This window comes from Enoplosus armatus, chromosome 10, assembly GCF_043641665.1.
Source record: "Enoplosus armatus isolate fEnoArm2 chromosome 10, fEnoArm2.hap1, whole genome shotgun sequence".
In the NCBI taxonomy this organism is placed as follows: Eukaryota; Metazoa; Chordata; class Actinopteri; order Centrarchiformes; family Enoplosidae; genus Enoplosus; species Enoplosus armatus.
Window position 1 is genome coordinate 6676855 of NC_092189.1, and position 19804 is coordinate 6696658.

Here is a 19804-nt window from a genome sequence, read left to right on the forward strand (position 1 = left end):
CATCAATCATTTTGTCAGAGTAGGTGTCATATTTTCCAAATGGTCGATAACTTATTTTAGAAGGAAATTCCAGCTAAATACATACATGAAATCTGATAACCACGTTTTCACATTTTGCTTCCACATTTCCACTACGTTGTGTCCGTCTTATTTTTAGCCAGTTCTTCCACTCTTGTTCCTTTCACACTCTCTTTCTTGTTTTCTTCTCCACAACTAAGAGACAGTGTGTGTGTGTGTGTGTGTGTGTGTGTGTGTGTGTGTGTGTGTGAGCAGTATTAGAGCACTCTGCACAGCGTGTGCCCTCATCTCTTGCTCTCAGACTTTGGGAAACATGTCAGCTAGAATCCAATACCAGCCCTTCCAACACTGAGCTAATGGACTGTTGAGTGAGAGAGCTGAAAAACAAACCCGGATGACTCAGACAAGAACACCCATTCACACATCACCTTTCTCTCTCTCTCTCTCTCTCTGAATCAGTGGGGGATTTGAGCCTGTCTAGAGTGTGTGTGTGTGTGTGTGTGTGTGTGTGTGTGTCTGGGTTCGCACAGAAAAATCAATAAACCACATACTATATAGTATAGGAGAGCTTGACACGGTTGCATCACCGCTTATGTGTTAGCATACTTTTTGTTCACACATTGACAGGTGCAGGCACTAAATGCACAGCTGATCAGAAGGTCAGTTCTTATCCGTTATAAATAAGGAAATCACATATCATGAAAAACTGTCCACACTTTTACTGCAGAGAAATGTTGGGGATTATTGCAAAACACGCAAAGTCGCTGATGTTACATTTGGCTTTGAATTCTGACTTTACAACACAGGTTGCTTTTTCTTTCATCAATACTACACATCGCGCTTTCATCATTGTTTTGCACATCTAAGCGTGGAATACATTATTGTGATTGTGTTTGTATGCACATTGCCTTCCTCGTGGTGATCAAAGGACGGAGTAAGCGCACATATGCACACATACGTGGGGGCTTTGTCAAGCTGCGCCATCACACTTGGCCTCCTCCATTTGTCATCTCCTCTTGAATTAGATAAGAAAAGGAACGAGCGAGAGAGGAAGTGACGAGTGGATGTGTCGCACTCTCCTGTCTGCTTTTCTGCTTTGATAATTGTCAATCAAGAGATTCCTGAGAGGCAGAGCAACTTTACACGCACACATTAACTTAAAGCCTATCTATTTTTATGTATTTATAGCACTATGTCTCCATGCATGCTAACTTTCTCCCTTTCCTTCTTCCCCGTCACGTGTTTAGAGCTAGATAGCGGCCAGCGAGCTCCCTTGCAACTCCAGCTGTAATGGCGAACCGGTTTGTAAGGTGACCTGATTCCTCTGCGCCGCCACTGGGACGCAGGTGTCACCCACATGGCCCCGAAGAACAGATGCTTGTGAAAGGAGAGAGGAGGGGAAGGAGACAAGAGAAAGATGGAGGGTCCTGACCTCTGCTACATGGGAGAGACACAAAACATCTGTTTGCACATGCAAAGATGCTCTTGGGAGAAACAGACACACATACATGCATGCATACACTCGCATATGCAAACAAACATGCAGTTACACACCTGCAGGAAAAGTCAAACTCTTGCATCATACATGCAGAGTGTAAATTGATATTAAAGTATGCAGAGTTTTATCTCTTGTACTCTCTTCCTCCTCCTCCTCCTCCTCCTCCTCCTCCTATACAGCCTCATTTCTTCTTGAGGATTGTTTCTCTCTCTTTCATCTTGCTTTTATTTGCATTTTGTTTGTGTTCTTTGCTGAGATGTAAGGCACTTTGAGATAACTCTTGTTTGTTAAAAGCACTTTATAAATACATTTGACTTGACTTCCCCCTCCCTGCAATACCCGTATAAATGTGAAAAAGCTCCTACTACACCCTGTCTGCATAAATACATTTATCTAAGCATAGCAACAATGCACACAACAGTGAGCCATATACTAAATACGGGAAAAATAAGCTTTCACGCACATGTGCAGGCATGGACACAGTCGAAAAATAGTAGTGCTGAAATAAAAGTGGGCGCTCTCATTCTCACACACTACCCTGCTGTCTCCCATGTTTAAATCTGCGTACAAAAATGCATGCGTTATGCCTTTGTTCACTTTCCTGCCATAAATATTGAACAGTTTTTTCATTCAGATTTGGATGAATAATAAATGGCATACCTTGTATGGAAGAGGGGTACATGTTTTTTAGCCTTAGTTTTTCCATGAACTGCTGAAGCCTGAGTGTGTGTGTGCACGTCTCTTTATAGGCACCTACACCACTGGGAGAGCGTATTGTTCGGCAATCCAGCTACTACATTGTTACACAGGGACTGAGTCATATCCTGCACTGTTACAGAGAGTCCCATCGATACATTTTGTAATAAAGATTTTAACATTTCCCTTCAAAGGGAAGGGGTGAAAATGCTATTATCTATCATCTGGCAGCAAATTCTATTACATGTCACCAGATAATGTCAGAAAAATGTAAATGCAGGGAAAAATACTGCTGGTAATTCTATGCATTTACTCTCTTTACAGCCTCCTGGGACTGCCAGAGTTGTCATGTACTCTCAGGTTAACTGAACTGAATTACTACATGATAGAAAGTGACAGTTTCTTTTCTTCTTCCTTGAATCAATATTTGCAGAATAAAGTGCATAAATGACTTATTACCGACGTTTACTGTACAAACATACGGCTGCACAAAAAAAAATCTTCCAAAAGTCACCCAGCCTTTAGTAGGAGTTAAAAAAGAGAGTCTCTCTAGGCATGCTGCAAAATATTTATGATCAGAGACAAATTGCTTTCTCTTTTTTTCTGCTACAGCACGTAGCAGCAAGTGTGGTGTCAAAGAAATTAATTCTCATGTAGACTTCATATCCATAAAAAGACACAAACACATTGAGAAGTGTGGCCTGTCTGAGTAGCAAGGCCGAGGCACTCTGCTCGCAGAGAACTCCCGAAGAAGACCGCAGATTATTTTGGCCACAGAAACACAGAGGCTGTGCGCAGTGGACGAGTGGACTGAATGTGAATGGGTCCAATAAAAGACAGGGGACTTAGTCAGATGAATTGTCCAGTTGCTGAAGTACAACCCGCAGGTAGGCTAATAGGAACATCCGTTTTACCAGGAACCCAGTCTGATAAAAGACAAAACATGCGGCGAGGAAATAGAGCAATTAGGGAGCAGCCAAGCAGATCACATTTTATTCCACTTTATCTTTTCCTCCTTTCTTTTCTCTCTCTTTCACCCGCCAGTGTGAGTAAACAGCGATCATGGAAAGATTTTCTCAACAGCTCTCCGGTTTTGTTTTCACCACCACTGTTTTTGTGGAGAAGCTTGGAGCCCCTTCTGACTGCTGTTGAAGCCTGACCCACTTTATTCCGTCCAATGTCCCCTGCGACTGGAGAGGGGGGACTATAGCTGTAAGCTGGTGGGGTTGGCCGGGGCTAATCCCTGGAAGTTCATTATGCTCGCCAATTCAGAGGGAGCGCCTCATTCAGCAGACGATTAGCTTGTCTGCTAACCTGCCTCCCCTGTAAAGCACACGGCGCACACACATCAGTGAGAGGCAGGGGGCTCACCACACCATATTAATCTCACAGTGTGTGTGTGTGTGTGTCTCTGTATGTATGTATGTGTGCGTGGCCCATTGGCAGCAGGAACCAACCAAGGCAGTTTGTTTTGCAGCCCTGGATGGGAAAACTGTTTATTGACATTTTCTGTGGTTAACAGAGAAAAGTCACAGGGTAGGACGTGCATCTAAGTGTGTGTGTGTGTGTGTGCGCGCAGGACAGAAATGCCCATTCAGCAGTTAAAAAGGGATCATTGCAGGGCTCAGCTCCAATCCCTCGCTCTCTACCCTCCCTCTGTCCTTCTCACTCCCTCTGTCTCTCCATCTCTTTATTTCACACCCCATATCTCCACTGCTTCCATCCTTTTCTTTTTTTCTCTATAAAACGCTGCGCCACCCTCCATTGTGTTTCATGCACCTCCTCTCTGAGCTAATTGCTATGCTCCCTGTGTTTTAAGGTAGTATATTCCCACGTGCTGCCGCTTCATATGTCCTCTGTCTCCAAATGTCACATGCTCCTCATTTGTCATTCTTCTCAGAGCTCAGAGGCTCAGCGCAATGGAAGGAGAGCTCGAGGTGAAACAAAGAGGCGATCATACAAACACACACACACGCTGATGAAAAGGGGCCTCATTTGCACGTGGACTTTATTATAGACACAAAAAAACCCAGATAAAGTTAAAGACAGAAATTTCCACATGCAGGCACACACACACACCGCCTCTGCCTTGGCTAGTCATCTCTGTCTAATTAGGAGGCAATAATCCGCTAGAGAAGAGTCATCAAATTCAGCCAAAAACAAACAGTCTCCACGAGCAGAAATGCACGTGTGCATTTCACCCACACGCACACACAGATGCATATAAATGCGCACACACACACACACACACACACACACACACACACACACACACAAATCATCCCACTGTTACGCAAATGTCAGCCTTGCATAAGCACCATTAGGAAGAATAACATTAGTGCTGAAGAAGGGAACGGGTCTTTGTTGTGCCTTTGTTTCTGTAGATTTGTTTCAACAAAGCCATTAAACATTCATTGCTTCGGCAGTGACTTGAGGTGGCTTCCCTGGCAGCAGATAGCTAGCCACTTAAGAGGAGGCACGGGCTAAAAATAGCTCAGCATTCCCCATGCATAATGAATGGCCAGAGACAGCGCTAACGCTAGCTCTTTCCAGGAGCGATCTGCTACGCTCCGTTTGGCCGTCTCAGCTCTCCCGGCGTTCTGGGGGAACGTTCCCAGACAGGTGCTCCGAGCCAGACAGTATTCCCATATAAACACTCGCAGACCCAATTCCCAGCCAATCTTCGGCAACAACGTTCCGTTCCCATTCACCTGTCATGCTTCACTAGGAACACAAGTCATGTCTGTCCACCTGTTAGCTTAGGTAATGGTGGACTACTTTACAGGAACACACACACATGCACGCAAACACACACATACAAACAGCATGCAGCTTCCTGAGGATTATCTCGCTGTGGTCAGTTTCTGCCTGGCTTGGTAGGACTCATTTCCTGCCCAGCATCCACTCTCTACATGACCACACAAAACTCACACATTCAGACAGGCGCACGCTCGCGCAGCGCATGCATAAACAGTCGCTGGTTATAGGTGTTTTATTTCATTGCAGCCGTTCCCGTGTCTTCCTGCATGCCAGGGTGTGTTTATGCAGTGCCAGACTGCCACTCTAAACTCATTTAGGTCATTTTAATGGACGCCCAAAGCCAAGGACTCTCTCTGCACCCATTAGATCAGCAGTCCTGGCTGGGAAACGTGGCAATTTGCAATTTCATCTCAATGTTGTTCTCCCCCCATCCAAATATCTCTCTTTCACCCTTTAAGTTCTCATCAGCTTACCCCCCTTTCATTCACATTCCCCCTTTTTCTCTTTGTCTCTTTGACTCCCTATGTCTCTGGGTCTCTGTCTCCCTTTCAGTCGCTTTCTCCATCTATTTTTACTGGCGCGCTTTGGATGCTTTCTTTTTTTTTCTCTCTCTCCCTCTCTCTCTCCCCTTGATTTTTCCATGCACGATGTCTCATTAAACAACTTCAAAAGTCAAAGTTTGGCTTTCTCTATCTCTGCTCCCATTTGCCTCTTTTTCCTGCTTCACTGTCGTTTCTTTTTTTTTTCTCCCTTTCTTTGTCTCTCTCTTGCTCGCCATCTCTGTGTGTTCATGCTCAGCAGAGACTGAAAGAAGCCCCAGAACAGAAAGTGTGGGTGTATGCGAAACAAGAATGAGAGAAAGAGAGAGTCTGCCTGCGAGCCTCACTCTCCCTCTTTGCCAGTGTCTGCCATTAGGGTGTCAGTGGCAGAGTGAATTTATTTGCTGTGCGGTTACTGGGCTAATGATTGATGTTGCCCCAGCAAACAGTAAACCAATTAGAAGGCTGATGTAACGTCATTTTAAAAGCCTCCTAATCACGTTGCTCTTGAACCTGGGACCTGGGCCTTCCCTAATGAAGATTTATACTGGATCAAAGGAGAGCCTAACGCCATTAACAATAGATTGTATTCCACCAAAAATCACATTAGGACTTCTCTGCCCACCCCCTTCCCTCCCATCAGGCCCCTGCTAAATATATCTGCTGATTACAAGTGCAGATGCACAGAGGAATGGAGGAACAGGGGAAGAGCGGGAAGGAGAGGCAGAGAGGGACGGAGGGGCCGAGAGAGTTGGCTCACAGCAGCTAATTGTTGAGGATAAATGTGTATGCTGATGAACAAACTCATCGCTGCAGATGTGTGTGTGTGTGTGTGTGTGCATATGGGGGAGAGAGATGGCTGCGAGTTGCTGATATAAGCACACAGGGCCTGTAACAGCCAACAAGAGAGCGTCCAATGATGAAAGACAAAGCTTAGAGCCGGGGAAACTAACTAGTTTGTCTTTGCTACAGTGATCCTCCTGCCGGCACTTAAAATTCATCATTCCCTTACCTTTCACTTTCTGGCGGATTATTAATGTCACACGGAAAATAAGTACAAACACACCTACTCACTGGCAACCAGTCTGTGCTGTGCGGAGTGTAGGGAGTTGCTTCCACTTGCATCATTGTTTTCTGGCAATAGTTGACAAAAGGTGGGAGGGTTATATTTAAAGTGTAATCCATTAAGAGATTACCGACTGTCGGCTCAACATTAGCTTTTTGTTCTGTGAGCCACAAAAGAAGTCAAGTAAAGGAGCAGAGAGCGTTTTCTTTTGTCATTTCTTGCTTGTACTGTTTCAAAAACTGGTGGAATTATCAACATAAGAGTTGATTAATTTACACAGCTCTTTAACGCACAATGATTAACGCGTACTGGGGGATCTTTTACCATTAAAGATATAGAAATCGATTTAATTTAATTTAAATGTATTAAAATCTATGATCTGATGAAACCATAGTGCCCATAATAGATATTGATTGTAATCATGGTCAACCTTAAATCTCTAACTGTCTATTTTATGATCTCTTACTATGTAAACAATAATTGCTTAAGTCCCTTTGTTTTGATTCCCAGCCCAGCAGACAAATGCTGACTTTGGAGGAAAGCGAGAAAGCAGAAACAAGATGGCTAAAAGAACAAGATGTGACATTAAATAAAAGCAAGGGATTGCTCAGTATTTTTTCAGTAGCAACGACTAAATCAGATCAGGAAATGGACACATGATGAGGTAATGCAGTGACCATGGTGATGGATGACATATTGATGCACAAATAAAATGAATGCGAAGAGATAAAAAAGGGTGGATGAATGGAGAACTGGCTTACCCGCGGAGGAGGGCTGGGCCCGGAGCATGTACGAGTCATCCGGGTGGGGCTCCAGGTGGGAGTGGGTGGAGTTTTTCTCCAGCAGGGGCACCTGGCATTCCCTGATCGGAGGAGACGGGCCAGGGGAGGGGTGGTGGGGGGCGGACGAGGAGGACGGATGGGACGGAGGGAGCAGGGAGGAGGAAGAGGTTGGAGGGAGTGGGCGACCTGGAGGATGGAGGGAGAGAAAGAGGGGGGAGAAGGAAGGAGGAGGAGGGGGGGGGGCGGGTGTTAGACAAAACAGATGGCAATGACGGACAGTGATACAGGAGCCTGTTCCGAGGTGGCAGGTTCACTGAGATATCTGGATCCTTTTGCTTAGCAAAACCCAGAATCCCTGAAAGGGCCGAGTCACCCAAATGACAAAAACACATATTCTCTCATAGCTCTGGTACATGTAGCCATGCAGATCTTTTGATCTGTCTCTGAGATTTCTGCCTCTATATCCAATACAATGGAGGTGAATGGAAATGAATAGTTTTCATTGAACTATTTTCTATCAAATAAATAGATCTTGTGAAAACTGTTGACAGCATATTCTGTGGAGTATCCAGACAAACTGGGACATTGTTTCAGGAAAAAACAATTCCAGTTGGATTTTTTAAACGTTAAGTTTTAGTGCTGTGACTAAAAACATACATTTGGCGGTGCAGAAATCTTAGACTGATACCGCAAATCTATCTGCATTGCGGGGATGTATATGAGAACATTTTTTTTTTTTTTTTGTAATTTGGGTGAACCACTCCTTAAAAATCTGGAACATGGGTTGATGTAAAAAGGCCTGTGGCAGGTTGTACTTAAAGTTATCCAGTTAACTCGTGAGTAAACTTGCTTCTTGGAACAGACTCCTGGTCATAACAACGTAAAGCACTTTGGATACAAACACAAAAGCTTGCTGAGACTAGAGAGACACAATGTAGAGTCTCATTCATGTCAGTTAAACAGCAATATCTATCAAGCAAGCACTCTAGCAACAGTGCGTGAAATTTCTTATGAATTCAACTTTTCATTTGTCAGAGTACGAATGTGCTGTTTGTTCTTTCAGATTTTACATTGTCTTACTCTAAATCAAATGGTAGGATAGGGATTTTTTCGTGAGGGCCTACATTCGTTGCACGATTGTCCTCTACATGGGTAAGACAAAAGAAAGTTAACAGCCAAGTCTTTAAATAGTGGGAGCCATGGGACGCGTGGACACAATCAGGCTGTCCCATACACCAGAGAGAGAAGAGAGGGATGGAGAGAATTCACTCTACTCTCCAAAGGCTTGGAATCAAGGACAAAGACAAATCTAATAAATTCTATTTAGAGACGGCTCAAAATATAGAATAATTATGTCTGCCATATTTGCAGCTCAATCAATCAACAACACGGTAAGAATGAGGCCACTGAGTCCAGCCAATCCACCGAAGGACTCAGGTTATTACAAATCCTAATTAGATAGTCGGCCAAAAAGACACTTGGACACACTGATAATTATTTATCACTTATTTTCTCCTGATTCCACATTCAAAATGACAGCCCCGGGCGCCTTCATGTTTTTTTTTTTTTCAAAAAGCTTTACAAATAAGTCTGTTCTTTGTCTTACAGATGCCTCGTCCTTCATTTCCAAAGTTAAAATGTAAGGAGGTGAGAAAAAAAAGACCCTCGCCCCTAGTTTAACAAACTTCATCCATTCTTTCTTTCGCCACCAAAAAATTCACCAGGAAAATAGAATTATAATGCGCAGCCTTTCAGCAAGTCACTTATTCTTTCATCGCATTTCTCTTTTTCTTTTTATACGGAACAAAAACAGGCAGAAACAGGGGAGGAGAGAGAAAGAAGGAATGAAAGAAAAGCGGTGAGACCTTGAAGAAAAAGACGAAATAGCTGAACATTCATCATCACGCTATTTCTTTTTTTTTTTTTCCTTCTCCTCCTTTTTGTACTGACAGTTCCTCAGAATACAGACGTGGTGTGATTGTAATTTGACAGCGCTCACCTTCCCATCACAGAGTATTGATAGAAATCAAAACGTGTAAAGGCCATGATAGATAGGGGGCTTTTTATAGGCAGTGGAGCAATATTGCTTGCATCAGGGAAACAGTACCTGGGTGAGGAAGGGGTGGGGGGGGGATGGGGGGTGTAGCCATCGTGTAAGAAACAAAGTGGTTGGACATAGTTGTTGGCTAACTTGCCCATCTATGCTGCCTCAAAATGAAGCCCATTAATCATGGAAAATACACGTTTGAGTCCAGGTGCCATTGCGGCTTTATAGAGATGTATTTGATAGAAACGGAGGCAGAGTGATGCCTCTGTCCTGCCGTCCAAACTGCTCCAGCTTAGAGCTTTGCGTCATGGAAACCAGAGCTAGGATCGATCCACAGCCCCACGTTAACTACACCCCAGAGAGATGCCAGCCTTGTCTTCTGTTTAGGTATGTGTGTGAGTGTGCGCCTGTCTGTGTCTGTCTGTGTGTGTGTGTGTCCGGTCAATCTCATCAGTGCAAACAGAGAAAAATGGATAAACAATGGCAAAGCAAACACTGTGGCCGACAGGAGGGAAAAGGAGAGCGGCAGGGAGGGACAGTGAGAGACGGATGGCGATGGGGGGGGGGGGGGGGGGGGGCGAGGTCACCGAGGTAACCAGGGGAATGGAGGGTGAAAGAGAGAAATGAATGGAGGGAGCAGAGGACGAAGAAAACAGGACGCTCAAGAAGCTATGAGCTGACAGAACTTATTGCCAATAAAAAAAAAAAAAAACGGGGAAGAAAGCAATAGGGGAAGATGGAGGACAGGAAAGAAAGGAATGAAGAGTTAAAGAGGGAATAAGCCAAGAAAAAAAAGCGATTGATCCGAATGAATCGATCACTCATTCCAATTGATGGCGAGAAGGGATCCAGCTATTTGCATATTTCACCTATAATGAGACTATTGGTGGCAGTAGCAGGCAATGAAGAATATCTGCATGTGTGTGTGTGTGTGTGCGTGTGTGTGTCTGCACACCTTTAAGATTGTTTCATTGCATGTTTTCATTGCTCGCACACAATTGTGTGTGTGCCAGCTTGTGGAACGTAAGGTTACGTGTGTATGCGTGGGTGGTTATTAATATTTTAAATCACTTTAATTACAAAAAAGGAAAAATTGCACTAGTTGGCCAAAAGCAATTAAGGGAACTTTAATCTCCTTAGCAATTATGCTGTGGGGCATCCTTAACTCAGTCATTTCTGTCCGCTACATTTCTAGAAAGGTCAGTGGAAATTACTTTGTGTTATTAGAACAAAGAGTTAGCAATGAGCACACGTGGTTCTCTTGACGATTTGTTCGTCGCCATCCTTCAGCCACCTCCCTGGCCATCTGTATACATCTCTCAGTCCTTCTCTCTCTCTCTCTGCGCCCGTCTCTCACTCTCTGAATGCACCATTCCCTCACAAGTGTTGATTAGTGTGAAAGATAAGTGTTTCACGGGGGAAGAAAAACTAGGCATCTTAAGATTGTGGCACTGCGTTAAAGGCATTAGCGGAGTCCCTTGATGATTTCATTACAATGTAAGAAGAAACACGATCATCATTAGTTTGTTGTGTGAGCACCAGGCTTTGACTCGCTTGTATGAGTCACCAAGTGTATGTGCTTTGCCTGTTGCTGTGCTACTGTATTATGTATTGTTTCTCCAAGAAGCCATTCTTTACTGCGCAATGGCAACATACATCAGATATAATTCTGCTTGTTGACTGCTCAATGACTTCTCTTCCCCTCGTCCTTGTCTCTATTTCTGTCCCTGCCTCCCTCCTGCCTCGCTACGTCCATCCGTCCACCCATCTGGCTGAGGTGAGGAGTGGTAGGCCGAGGAGAGTGGAGTGGAGCGAGGGATGGAGCGACAGCTGGAGCCCAGTCAGACAAGGAGAGACAAATTACCCCTCTAACGAGAGCCATTCATCATCTCTTCATCTCTCCCTTCCTTCATCCCTCTCTTCCTCCACACCTCATACGTGAAAAATACAGCGCACCTGAATGGCAGCTCTTGTCTACACATGTTGCTCTCATTTAGTCGCTACTCATGTGGCTCACGCTGCCAAGTCAATCAGTAGCAGTCTTCTATTAAGATGACGGAAAATAACGAACTGAAGGGGGGGTGGGGGCAACAAGATAAGCGAGACGCGGAATGGGAAGAGGGAGGAAAAAGAAACGACACACCCATGCTGGCACGTGCAGAGACTCATTACCATGGCTGCTGTCAGCACAGATGTTGGACTGAGGGGGAGCTGTCAGTCAATGTGTGTGTGTGCAACTATGTGAGTATATGTGTGTGTGTGTGTGTGTGTGTGTGATAGTGTCTGACAGTGATCTGAGGGCTATTTAGTGATGACAGCTGCTGACACAATGGGCCCTTTTCTCTATTTATCTATACAGTGCAGTCTGTCTCCTCCATCTCATCTCTCTTCCTGCCACCCCCTCCCCTTTTTTCCCCAAATCCTCGCCTCCTCTTTCCTCTTATTCACTCCTTTTTAATATCTCACATTTCGCTCGACTTTGGCAAGATGCACACCTGTTGTTGTGTGTATGCGTGAGCAACAAATGGATGTCGCAGCCTATCCAGGAATGGCCAGAGTTCATCCGCTTGATACCTTGAGTGCCCCCCCCCCCACACCTCACACCTCCCCTTTCATTTCGTTCCTTTCGTAATCAGCGCCGTGGCAGAAAATGAGTGATAAAATGAGTAAAGAGAGAAGCGAGAGATGAGAGGATGATTCAACAGACGTGTTTTAATTAATAAAGTTGGGCTCTCACAGCCTAAAGAGATGATTGTATCACTGGCTCTTTCTTTGATGTGTAACAGAGTGTCTGGGTTCTTCTCTGGCCTAGAGCTCTCCTCCGCTCGCGCTCCGTTCCTCTCTTTCATCACGCCTGAACCACTCTATCGCTCCAAAAAACTAGGGGGGCCCTCTTCCCAAACAGGCAGATCCTCCACACACACACACACACACACACACACACACACACACACACACACACACACACACACACACACACACACACACACACACACACACACACACACACACACACAACAGCCTGCAGCCGAGGCTGAAGACGCCTTCCGGCTGGGGAAAAAGGTGCTATCCACACTCACAGCGTCACATTGTTTTGTTCTACATAACTGCGTTTCTCTGTTTGACTTTTTATATTCCTTCCAGGATTATAACAAAGGCTCAGCATTTGAAGGACTCACAGGTTTTTGCTAAAAAACACCTGGATTTTCTGAAAAATGGCGGATCTGTTAAAACTGTCAACTGTTTCTGTTCCCATGCAACCAAAAGTTGGGTTTTCTGATGCAAGAAGACCCGATTCACCATAGTTTACACCGTCTGACGTACCCTCCACAGAGCTCAAGTAGCCCTTAAGTAACACAACAAATGTGTTCATTTGAATTGATTTTAAACTGAATGTTATTTAACACTACTACTAATATATATATAAGTAGATATTATTACCAATTATTCACCAATAATATCCCCCATACCTTTCTTTCAGTCAGACCTTATAATAATGTCAAAATGAGTCCTCAGATTGAATTGACCTATCAAACTTATCAAAGCCAGCTCAACTGGCGTGCACAAAAAGAGTTCTCTGAATTTTTTGAAAAGGCAAAAGAAAAACATGCACAGAACAGAGGATGACGGCACCCAGTGACTGTGAGGCCATTCAGAAGTTACAACACCTCATGACCTTCATGTGACGTGGAGTGCATGGGAATAATGGAGACCAAGTTCAAACTAAACTTTGAAAAGAGAGGAAGGGAGATGATGAATTGAATGACAGCGTTGTTAGCCTCATCTGAATGTAACCTAGAACATTCACAAGGATATGTTTGTAGCTGAGAGTCGTGGCATTGTACGTGACAATGGCCACGAAGTCAGAGTGAGACAATCTGCTGCCATGAAAGAAACCCGCGGCAGGAATCCTAACAGATCATCTCGGAGTAATTCCAAAATCTGGATCAGAAGGTCGTTCCTCACTCAAGTGGCTGTTTTTTTATTTTGAGAGGAGGAGAGATGACGACAGACACAAGATGACACAGAGCAATACACTCAACCTTTTGACCCGGACGCACAAACACGGTACGGCACCTATCTGCATCTCCTAATTGAAACATGCCTCCCTGTTGCTGAGTGCAAGAGTGTGTGTGTGTGTGTGTGTGTGTGTGTCCGTGACTATACATAGCATTAGGATGCCGTAGCATACCCATGCTGTCCATTGTCAGAGGTGTCCACTGCGTAACTTGGGGCAACCATGGAGGCTGCATTACCATATAAATTACATCCATGTTGTCGCTGCTGCTGTGGATTGATGGTATTGTTATGGATTCTACACATTGGACCCTCATTGAAAACAATCAAAATAAATAGCCTCCTCCTCCCACATAAATGCAAACACACGCACGGATGCGCATACACAGGCACTCGCTCATAAGAGCACGCACACATATACAAAGCATGTGCGCAGACCGTCAACCCCAGGTGCAGAGATAGACGCCCATCCTCTCAGCCTTCCATTACTTCTGAACATGCTTTGTAACGCCTGAAAAGAGTATCTCTGCAAGGGGGAAATATATGTCAATGTGTGTGTGAGTAATGTGCAAAATCTGCAACAATACATGCCTTTCTGCTGCTGCTGTGTTCAAGAAAATGCTTGATGTCTGTGAATCAATTTCATAGCAGGAGAAAAAAAAAGTAATTTTAAACTTAAGGGCAGAAAACCCCCCACAATAAAATATAAATCAGCACCAAAATAATAACTATAATAATGAGTGGTATAAAATAGAATAATAGACCATAAAACAATGAAGTCATTTCTTGCCACAGAATAGATGTTGGAGCTTATAAAACCCCAATTATTTCCAAATTTGTAATTCAAATGATAAAATACAGTGACAGCAACTGTACAATGTTTTAATACATTTTGAGGGCCAGGCAAAAGCATTTCGTTGAATTAAATTTAAGCCTTTCACATAGTTGGAAGTGGATTTCATGATACCAGCAAGGTTGCCTCCGTATTTTCTTACTTGAGAGAAGGGTTGCGAGTGAAATATGGACCAGCTCTTTGATGACTGGAGATAGCACTTGGTCCTGGCACTTAGTGAAGACACTAACAAAACAACAGAAACCTGCTCGCAGCTTTGGGCAGACCTTCTTAGATTTATATTGTATCTGGAGGAGCAATATCTGTGTGTTTGCCATCTTGACTAGAGAAAGCTTTTAGGTGTCGCAGTGTAAAAAAATCGGCAAGGTGAAATGCTGGGAAGAACTTTCCCTCCAATCTGCCACGCTGCTGAATCATTTGCAGAAAGTTTAGTGGCATGAGAACAAGTTGTGAACCACAGATAACATGTTGTGGACAGGAATTAGGGAGAGGATTAGTGGGAGAGGGATTAGGTCCTTCAGCAAAAATGAGATCCCACATTTTCACCTGCTTGTCACGCAAAAAGGTGAGTTACAGTTAAATTTAAGTGAGGGACCAGCTTTGATTAAAGCTGTAATTAATGTTTACTAAAAGATTAGGACGAGGCAGCCTAAGTGTTCCGATAAAGATCAGGGTGAGGATTTGGAAAGAAGGCTTTTCCAAAAATAAAAACTGAATTTATTGTTGAAAACATCTTCATTAATTAACACTTAAATCTGAGTCATCGAAGCTTAAATTAAATGTTGCACCTCTTCACAACACCCTAAACTTCCACTCTGATAGTTCCAGCTACCGCCTGGTTATAATCATGTCTCCTGCACGCAATCATTTTATGGTGGATGGAAAATAAAATACTTTCACTTGCACAGGAGACAAACTGTATTTGCATTTTAAGATGGGGCTCATTTCGGGACATTTTGGGAGACGAGGCTCATGCAAAAAACAGAACCACATTACCCACAATCGCCCAACACCTGAACGAACGGCAGACCTCAAGAATCGAATGCATACTGAATCACTCACAAGAAGAGGCATGAAAAACACATGCAGACCCACCAAGAAATACAGAAATACACGTTAAACGGCGTACTGTAGACACACGCACAGGTGCCTCCACAAATACCTATTCAACATAGCAGGGCTCCACTGAACCAACCGGCAATTGCTGTGGTTGCTATGACAATCTAGTTCTGTAAAAAGCACACACACAAAAAAATTAAAGAAAACAGCTGAAAAACAAAAAGGAGGAAAAATTAAAAAAACAACAAGACTTGAAAGAGAGAGAAAAAAAAAGAACTGAGGGAGGAAGAGCCCTGGGAGAAAGAGAGAGATGGTAAGCGATCCGGATTTGTTTGGTGCACGGATCTGCCAGTTTGCGACCTTGTGCAGTCAGAGATAGCGTGTTGTATTGTAATCGCATGAATAAACTCAATTTCAATGAAGTCGTTGTGTGTGATGTTACATTATGTGGAAAACGTGTGTGTGTGTGTGTGTGAGACAGTGAGCTTATGAGGCTGACTCAGCAGCATCTCCTTTGACAATTAGCAAACACACGTACACACACACACACACACACACACGGAGAGTCCACCACAGTGGGATCAGCCAAAAGAGGGGTGATGTATTTAGAGCCAGTGGATAATGACTGTACTGTGGCCTGTTGCTGAGAGAAACCTCTCCTCTCCCTTTGATGTTCTGCAGCTTCTATTTATAGTAACAGCAGAAAAAAAAGGATGGAGAGCTGAAAAAGACAGTTAGCCACATTGTATTCCCTCTAACTTGCTTACTGTTGAGCATCTCTCTCTCTCTCTCTCTCTCTCTCTCTCAAGGTGAACTGGCTGGAGTCTCCACACTCGGAGCCAAACTCATTGAGCCTTTTGCGCCTCGGTTCAGACGCATTCTGCGCCTCAGAGATGTGTGTGTTATTTATCAAAGAGACACAGCGGCGTGGTGGCGCAGTGTGCCTGTCATCTGAGGTGCGCCGTGTGTGCCTCTTGCTTTTATGCACATGCATTTGAAGGAGGCTCGCCGCAAACAATACAAATAATAGGAGGAGATACAATACCTCTGGCTGATTCTGCCGTGTTGTTTTTTTTCTTTTTTACACAGGTTTTGTGAAGGCCATTGTTACAGGGGTAATTCTCCCCTTTAAAGAGAAACTGGTTGGCGGCGAAGGAAAGAAAAGCTAATCAAGTGTGAGGGCACCACAATCAAGTGTGAAGGGGAGCTGCAGTGAGTTTGTTTAGGGACCAAAAAAAAAGTGTTATCTCAGAAAGAAAAAGAGAGAAGTAGCCAAGAATAAATGAACACAGCATCTGACTCCTTTACACCAAAGATGGGGTCATTAAAGTTGAACTACAAAGAATTCTGGTGATTGCTCTCTGTTGTTGAAGCACCCACATTACGGTGGCTTGTATTTTTTAAGCAATCTTTCATTTGTGCAACTTTTAATATAACTATTTTTCCTTACTTTTACAAACCTTTCTATAAACAGGTCATTACAATTTTATCCTATTCGACACCCAATTTATTTCCCCAGTTAGAGTTTAATTGTGGGCTTAGTTAATTGAATTGACATTTAGGATATTGCAACTTTTTATTTTTTGGATCTCATACAAATCCTGCCGCTGAACTGCACCTTTTGAGCTGCAATATGTGGTTGGGAGGTGGTCCTAATCACTGATTATGTTATTAGCTGCTGCCTTTGTAAATCAGATGTTAATTACTTTCAGATTGCGAGCCCAAACTGAATGAAAGGTGCGGCGAGAACTTTCATGGATGTAACATAAATCTGGCCAACTCTCTCCCAGCCTCCTCCCTGTGAAGGTGTGTTTGTGTTTGTGAGTGCGCAGAGAGGAGCGATTGGAGATTACCATGCATGTCTCGGCTCTTTGAAGTAGCTGCTGCATTGGTCATGGATGGCTGAGAGGATGTGTGTGCATGTGTGATGGGAATAGGTTGAGTCACAAGCCTCTGTCTGTCTATCTACCTCTTTTTTTTTCGGCAAGAACACGCAATCGTCATACGGCCTTACAATTAGCACAGCTTGCATCAGCTGACATCAGCTGACTCAGAGGAATATGGAAGTCCCCGTGCTGATGGACTTCACATGCAGTTGTGCATCTAGGTGTACGCCTGTGTGTGTGTATTTTGCGGTTGTTTGTGTGCCCGCTTTGCACAAACACTCTCTTGCAAACGTGATGCAACTCTCCAAGGCACAACCTGCAAAACCCATTCAGCTCATAAACAGTTGTGCCCAGCCAAGCAGAGGCAAAAGACTTTACAAGGCACTGGAGGAGACAGACAACCCAGTCAAATGTTCAGCATCAGGCTATTAGTCTCACCCCCTCACTATGAAGTACAGACCTTGGAGACAAATAATAAATGCTAATCTTTGTAGGACGAAGCCAAGTCAGTCAGTTTAAGCTGAGAGCGTCGAATGAGATTTTTAATTACTGCATGACCTGGGGTATATTAGCGCATATTAATGAGGATCATTAACCTAGAGGTAACTAAGACCCCTCCTCCTTAACTACAACTGATAGCACCTCTGCTGTCTGACACTAAACCATCAGTGCGAGCGCGTGCGTGTGTGTGTTTAAAGAAATGTCTCACAGGTGGCTTATACCATCCTTTGTAATAAACTGCACGTCCTTGGTAAAAGTAAATAACTGGAGTCAATCTCCTTTTACAGAGGAATTATACAGCTGAAAGCCTGAACTCTGGGTCAAAAATGCCCAGTGCTGAATACAAGACCTTGGTTTGTAGCGTCAATGTTTTGTGCCCATTTGTTGCAGATGAAGGATGGCAGGGACCTTGGACAAGTTGTCCACCACAATGAATGATCTCTGGATAAATAATGCAATTGAATGTAGATAGAAGCCGAAATAATTCACACATACACTTTTTGAAGGTTTTGTCTGCGTCCCCTCTACGTATCCTGCTCAGTGGTCTGAACTGTTGCATTTACTAAACTAAAACTAAAATGGGAATTCGGAAAATGAACGGTTTAGTGATACTTTTCCATTTACATTTATTAATCAGAGCATTCACAATAATCACTCAAAATCAGCAGGGGGAGGCGCGCAGAAACAGCTGTTTACGGTTTGCAGCTCTCTCTCTCTCTCTCTCTCTGTCATTTCCCTGCTGTCTGGATTTCTACAATGAGGTGCGATAAGAAACCAAACTAAGTGACGTCTGTCTATCGTACATATTAAGCCCTGCTTCTACCCATCAACAGAATATGCCTATTTTCAGAGAATAAATAATTTGATATTATTGATGTTCCCTCCAAAAAATCCCACGTTTGTGCCCCCCCCCCCCCCCCAAGGTGCATTGAGATCTGCGCCCTTGGACGGGGCAGACACTGTAGAAAAAAATATTTTCTTTTTATGTGGCCATTTTCAAAGGGGAGCAAGTAGGTACAGCACAGAGCAGAAAGAAGGATGAGGAGAAGGAAAGAACTATTTCAATTGACATATGTAAAGGTCAAAGTAATTTCAATGGATAAAGAAGGGGACAAACGGAACTGTCTCTCTCTACGACTACAAGAGGTGGAGGTGGAGCAGAGGAGGGCCCGTTTTCTACCTCCTGCGACGTAAATGCCAGGGGCGATATTGACGTCATCCTCCCATCATTTCTGTAACACCCCCCACCCACCCCCTTCTCCAACCTCGTGTGTCAGCGTTGGTGTTGCAGTGCCATTAGGCCGCAGTCTCAGAGGTATAGAGGCAGGCGCTTTTATCACAGAAGAGGGCGGACCAGCCGTATTTGCTTAGCGCGCACACACACACACACACACACACACACACACACACACACACACACACGCACGCACGCACAGATGCCTGAGTAAAGATACACTTATGCACACACACTCTACCTTATCTCTCACTCTGTCCATTTCTCTCCACTCTCCTGTCTCAGCAGTTTATCCTTTCATCTTTACATAACTGTGCGGTCCCTCAGTGACCTGCTCTAAAACTAGTTGTTCCACAGAGTACACACGCAACACAGCCAGTCCACCTGAGCCTCGTCTCCCCCCTCAGACTCCTATCTCCAGGCATGTCAATACACCGGCTGAAATAAAGATATCAATAAGATAATGAGCACAGGGCCTTTAGTTGCACTGATACACACATAGGGCTTATATATATGAAATATAGGGCAACACAGTAGGAACAGGGCTCCTTTGCGCAGGGAATCCATAGAAAGAAAGAGGGCCGCGTTGTTGAGAGTTCTGGGTGGTTAAATGCACAATGGAGGCAATCACTTGAGCAGTGTGCTATTCTGTCTGGAGCTGGTATGGAATAATGGGGCATAATACTGCTCTCTCTGGTAGCCATTTACATTATATAATCTAATGGTAAGTGTAGTATGGCTGAATGCACCGTATAGTGTTTGCACCGTGTTTGAATTTAGACAATAGCAAGTGGGGCTCTGGTTACATTTTATGTAAATCGTGTGTTTGAGTGTGTGCACCAGCCATG

At 44.0% G+C, this 19804-nt stretch overlaps 1 protein-coding gene across 6 annotated transcripts in view; it reads right to left on the minus strand.

Moving 5' to 3' along the window:
- The window catches only part of tenm2a (teneurin transmembrane protein 2a), a 146137-nt gene that overhangs the window by 52623 nt on the left and 73710 nt on the right, over positions 1 to 19804 (minus strand). For 5 of the 6 annotated variants that reach the window (XM_070913300.1, XM_070913299.1, XM_070913298.1 and 2 more), the window contains one exon: positions 7339 to 7545. The exons of the other annotated variant lie outside the window; for it this stretch is intronic. In XM_070913300.1, the coding sequence (XP_070769401.1) occupies positions 7339 to 7545 (207 nt within the window). The remainder of the gene's footprint in view (positions 1 to 7338; positions 7546 to 19804) is intronic. 6 annotated transcript variants of the gene reach the window in all.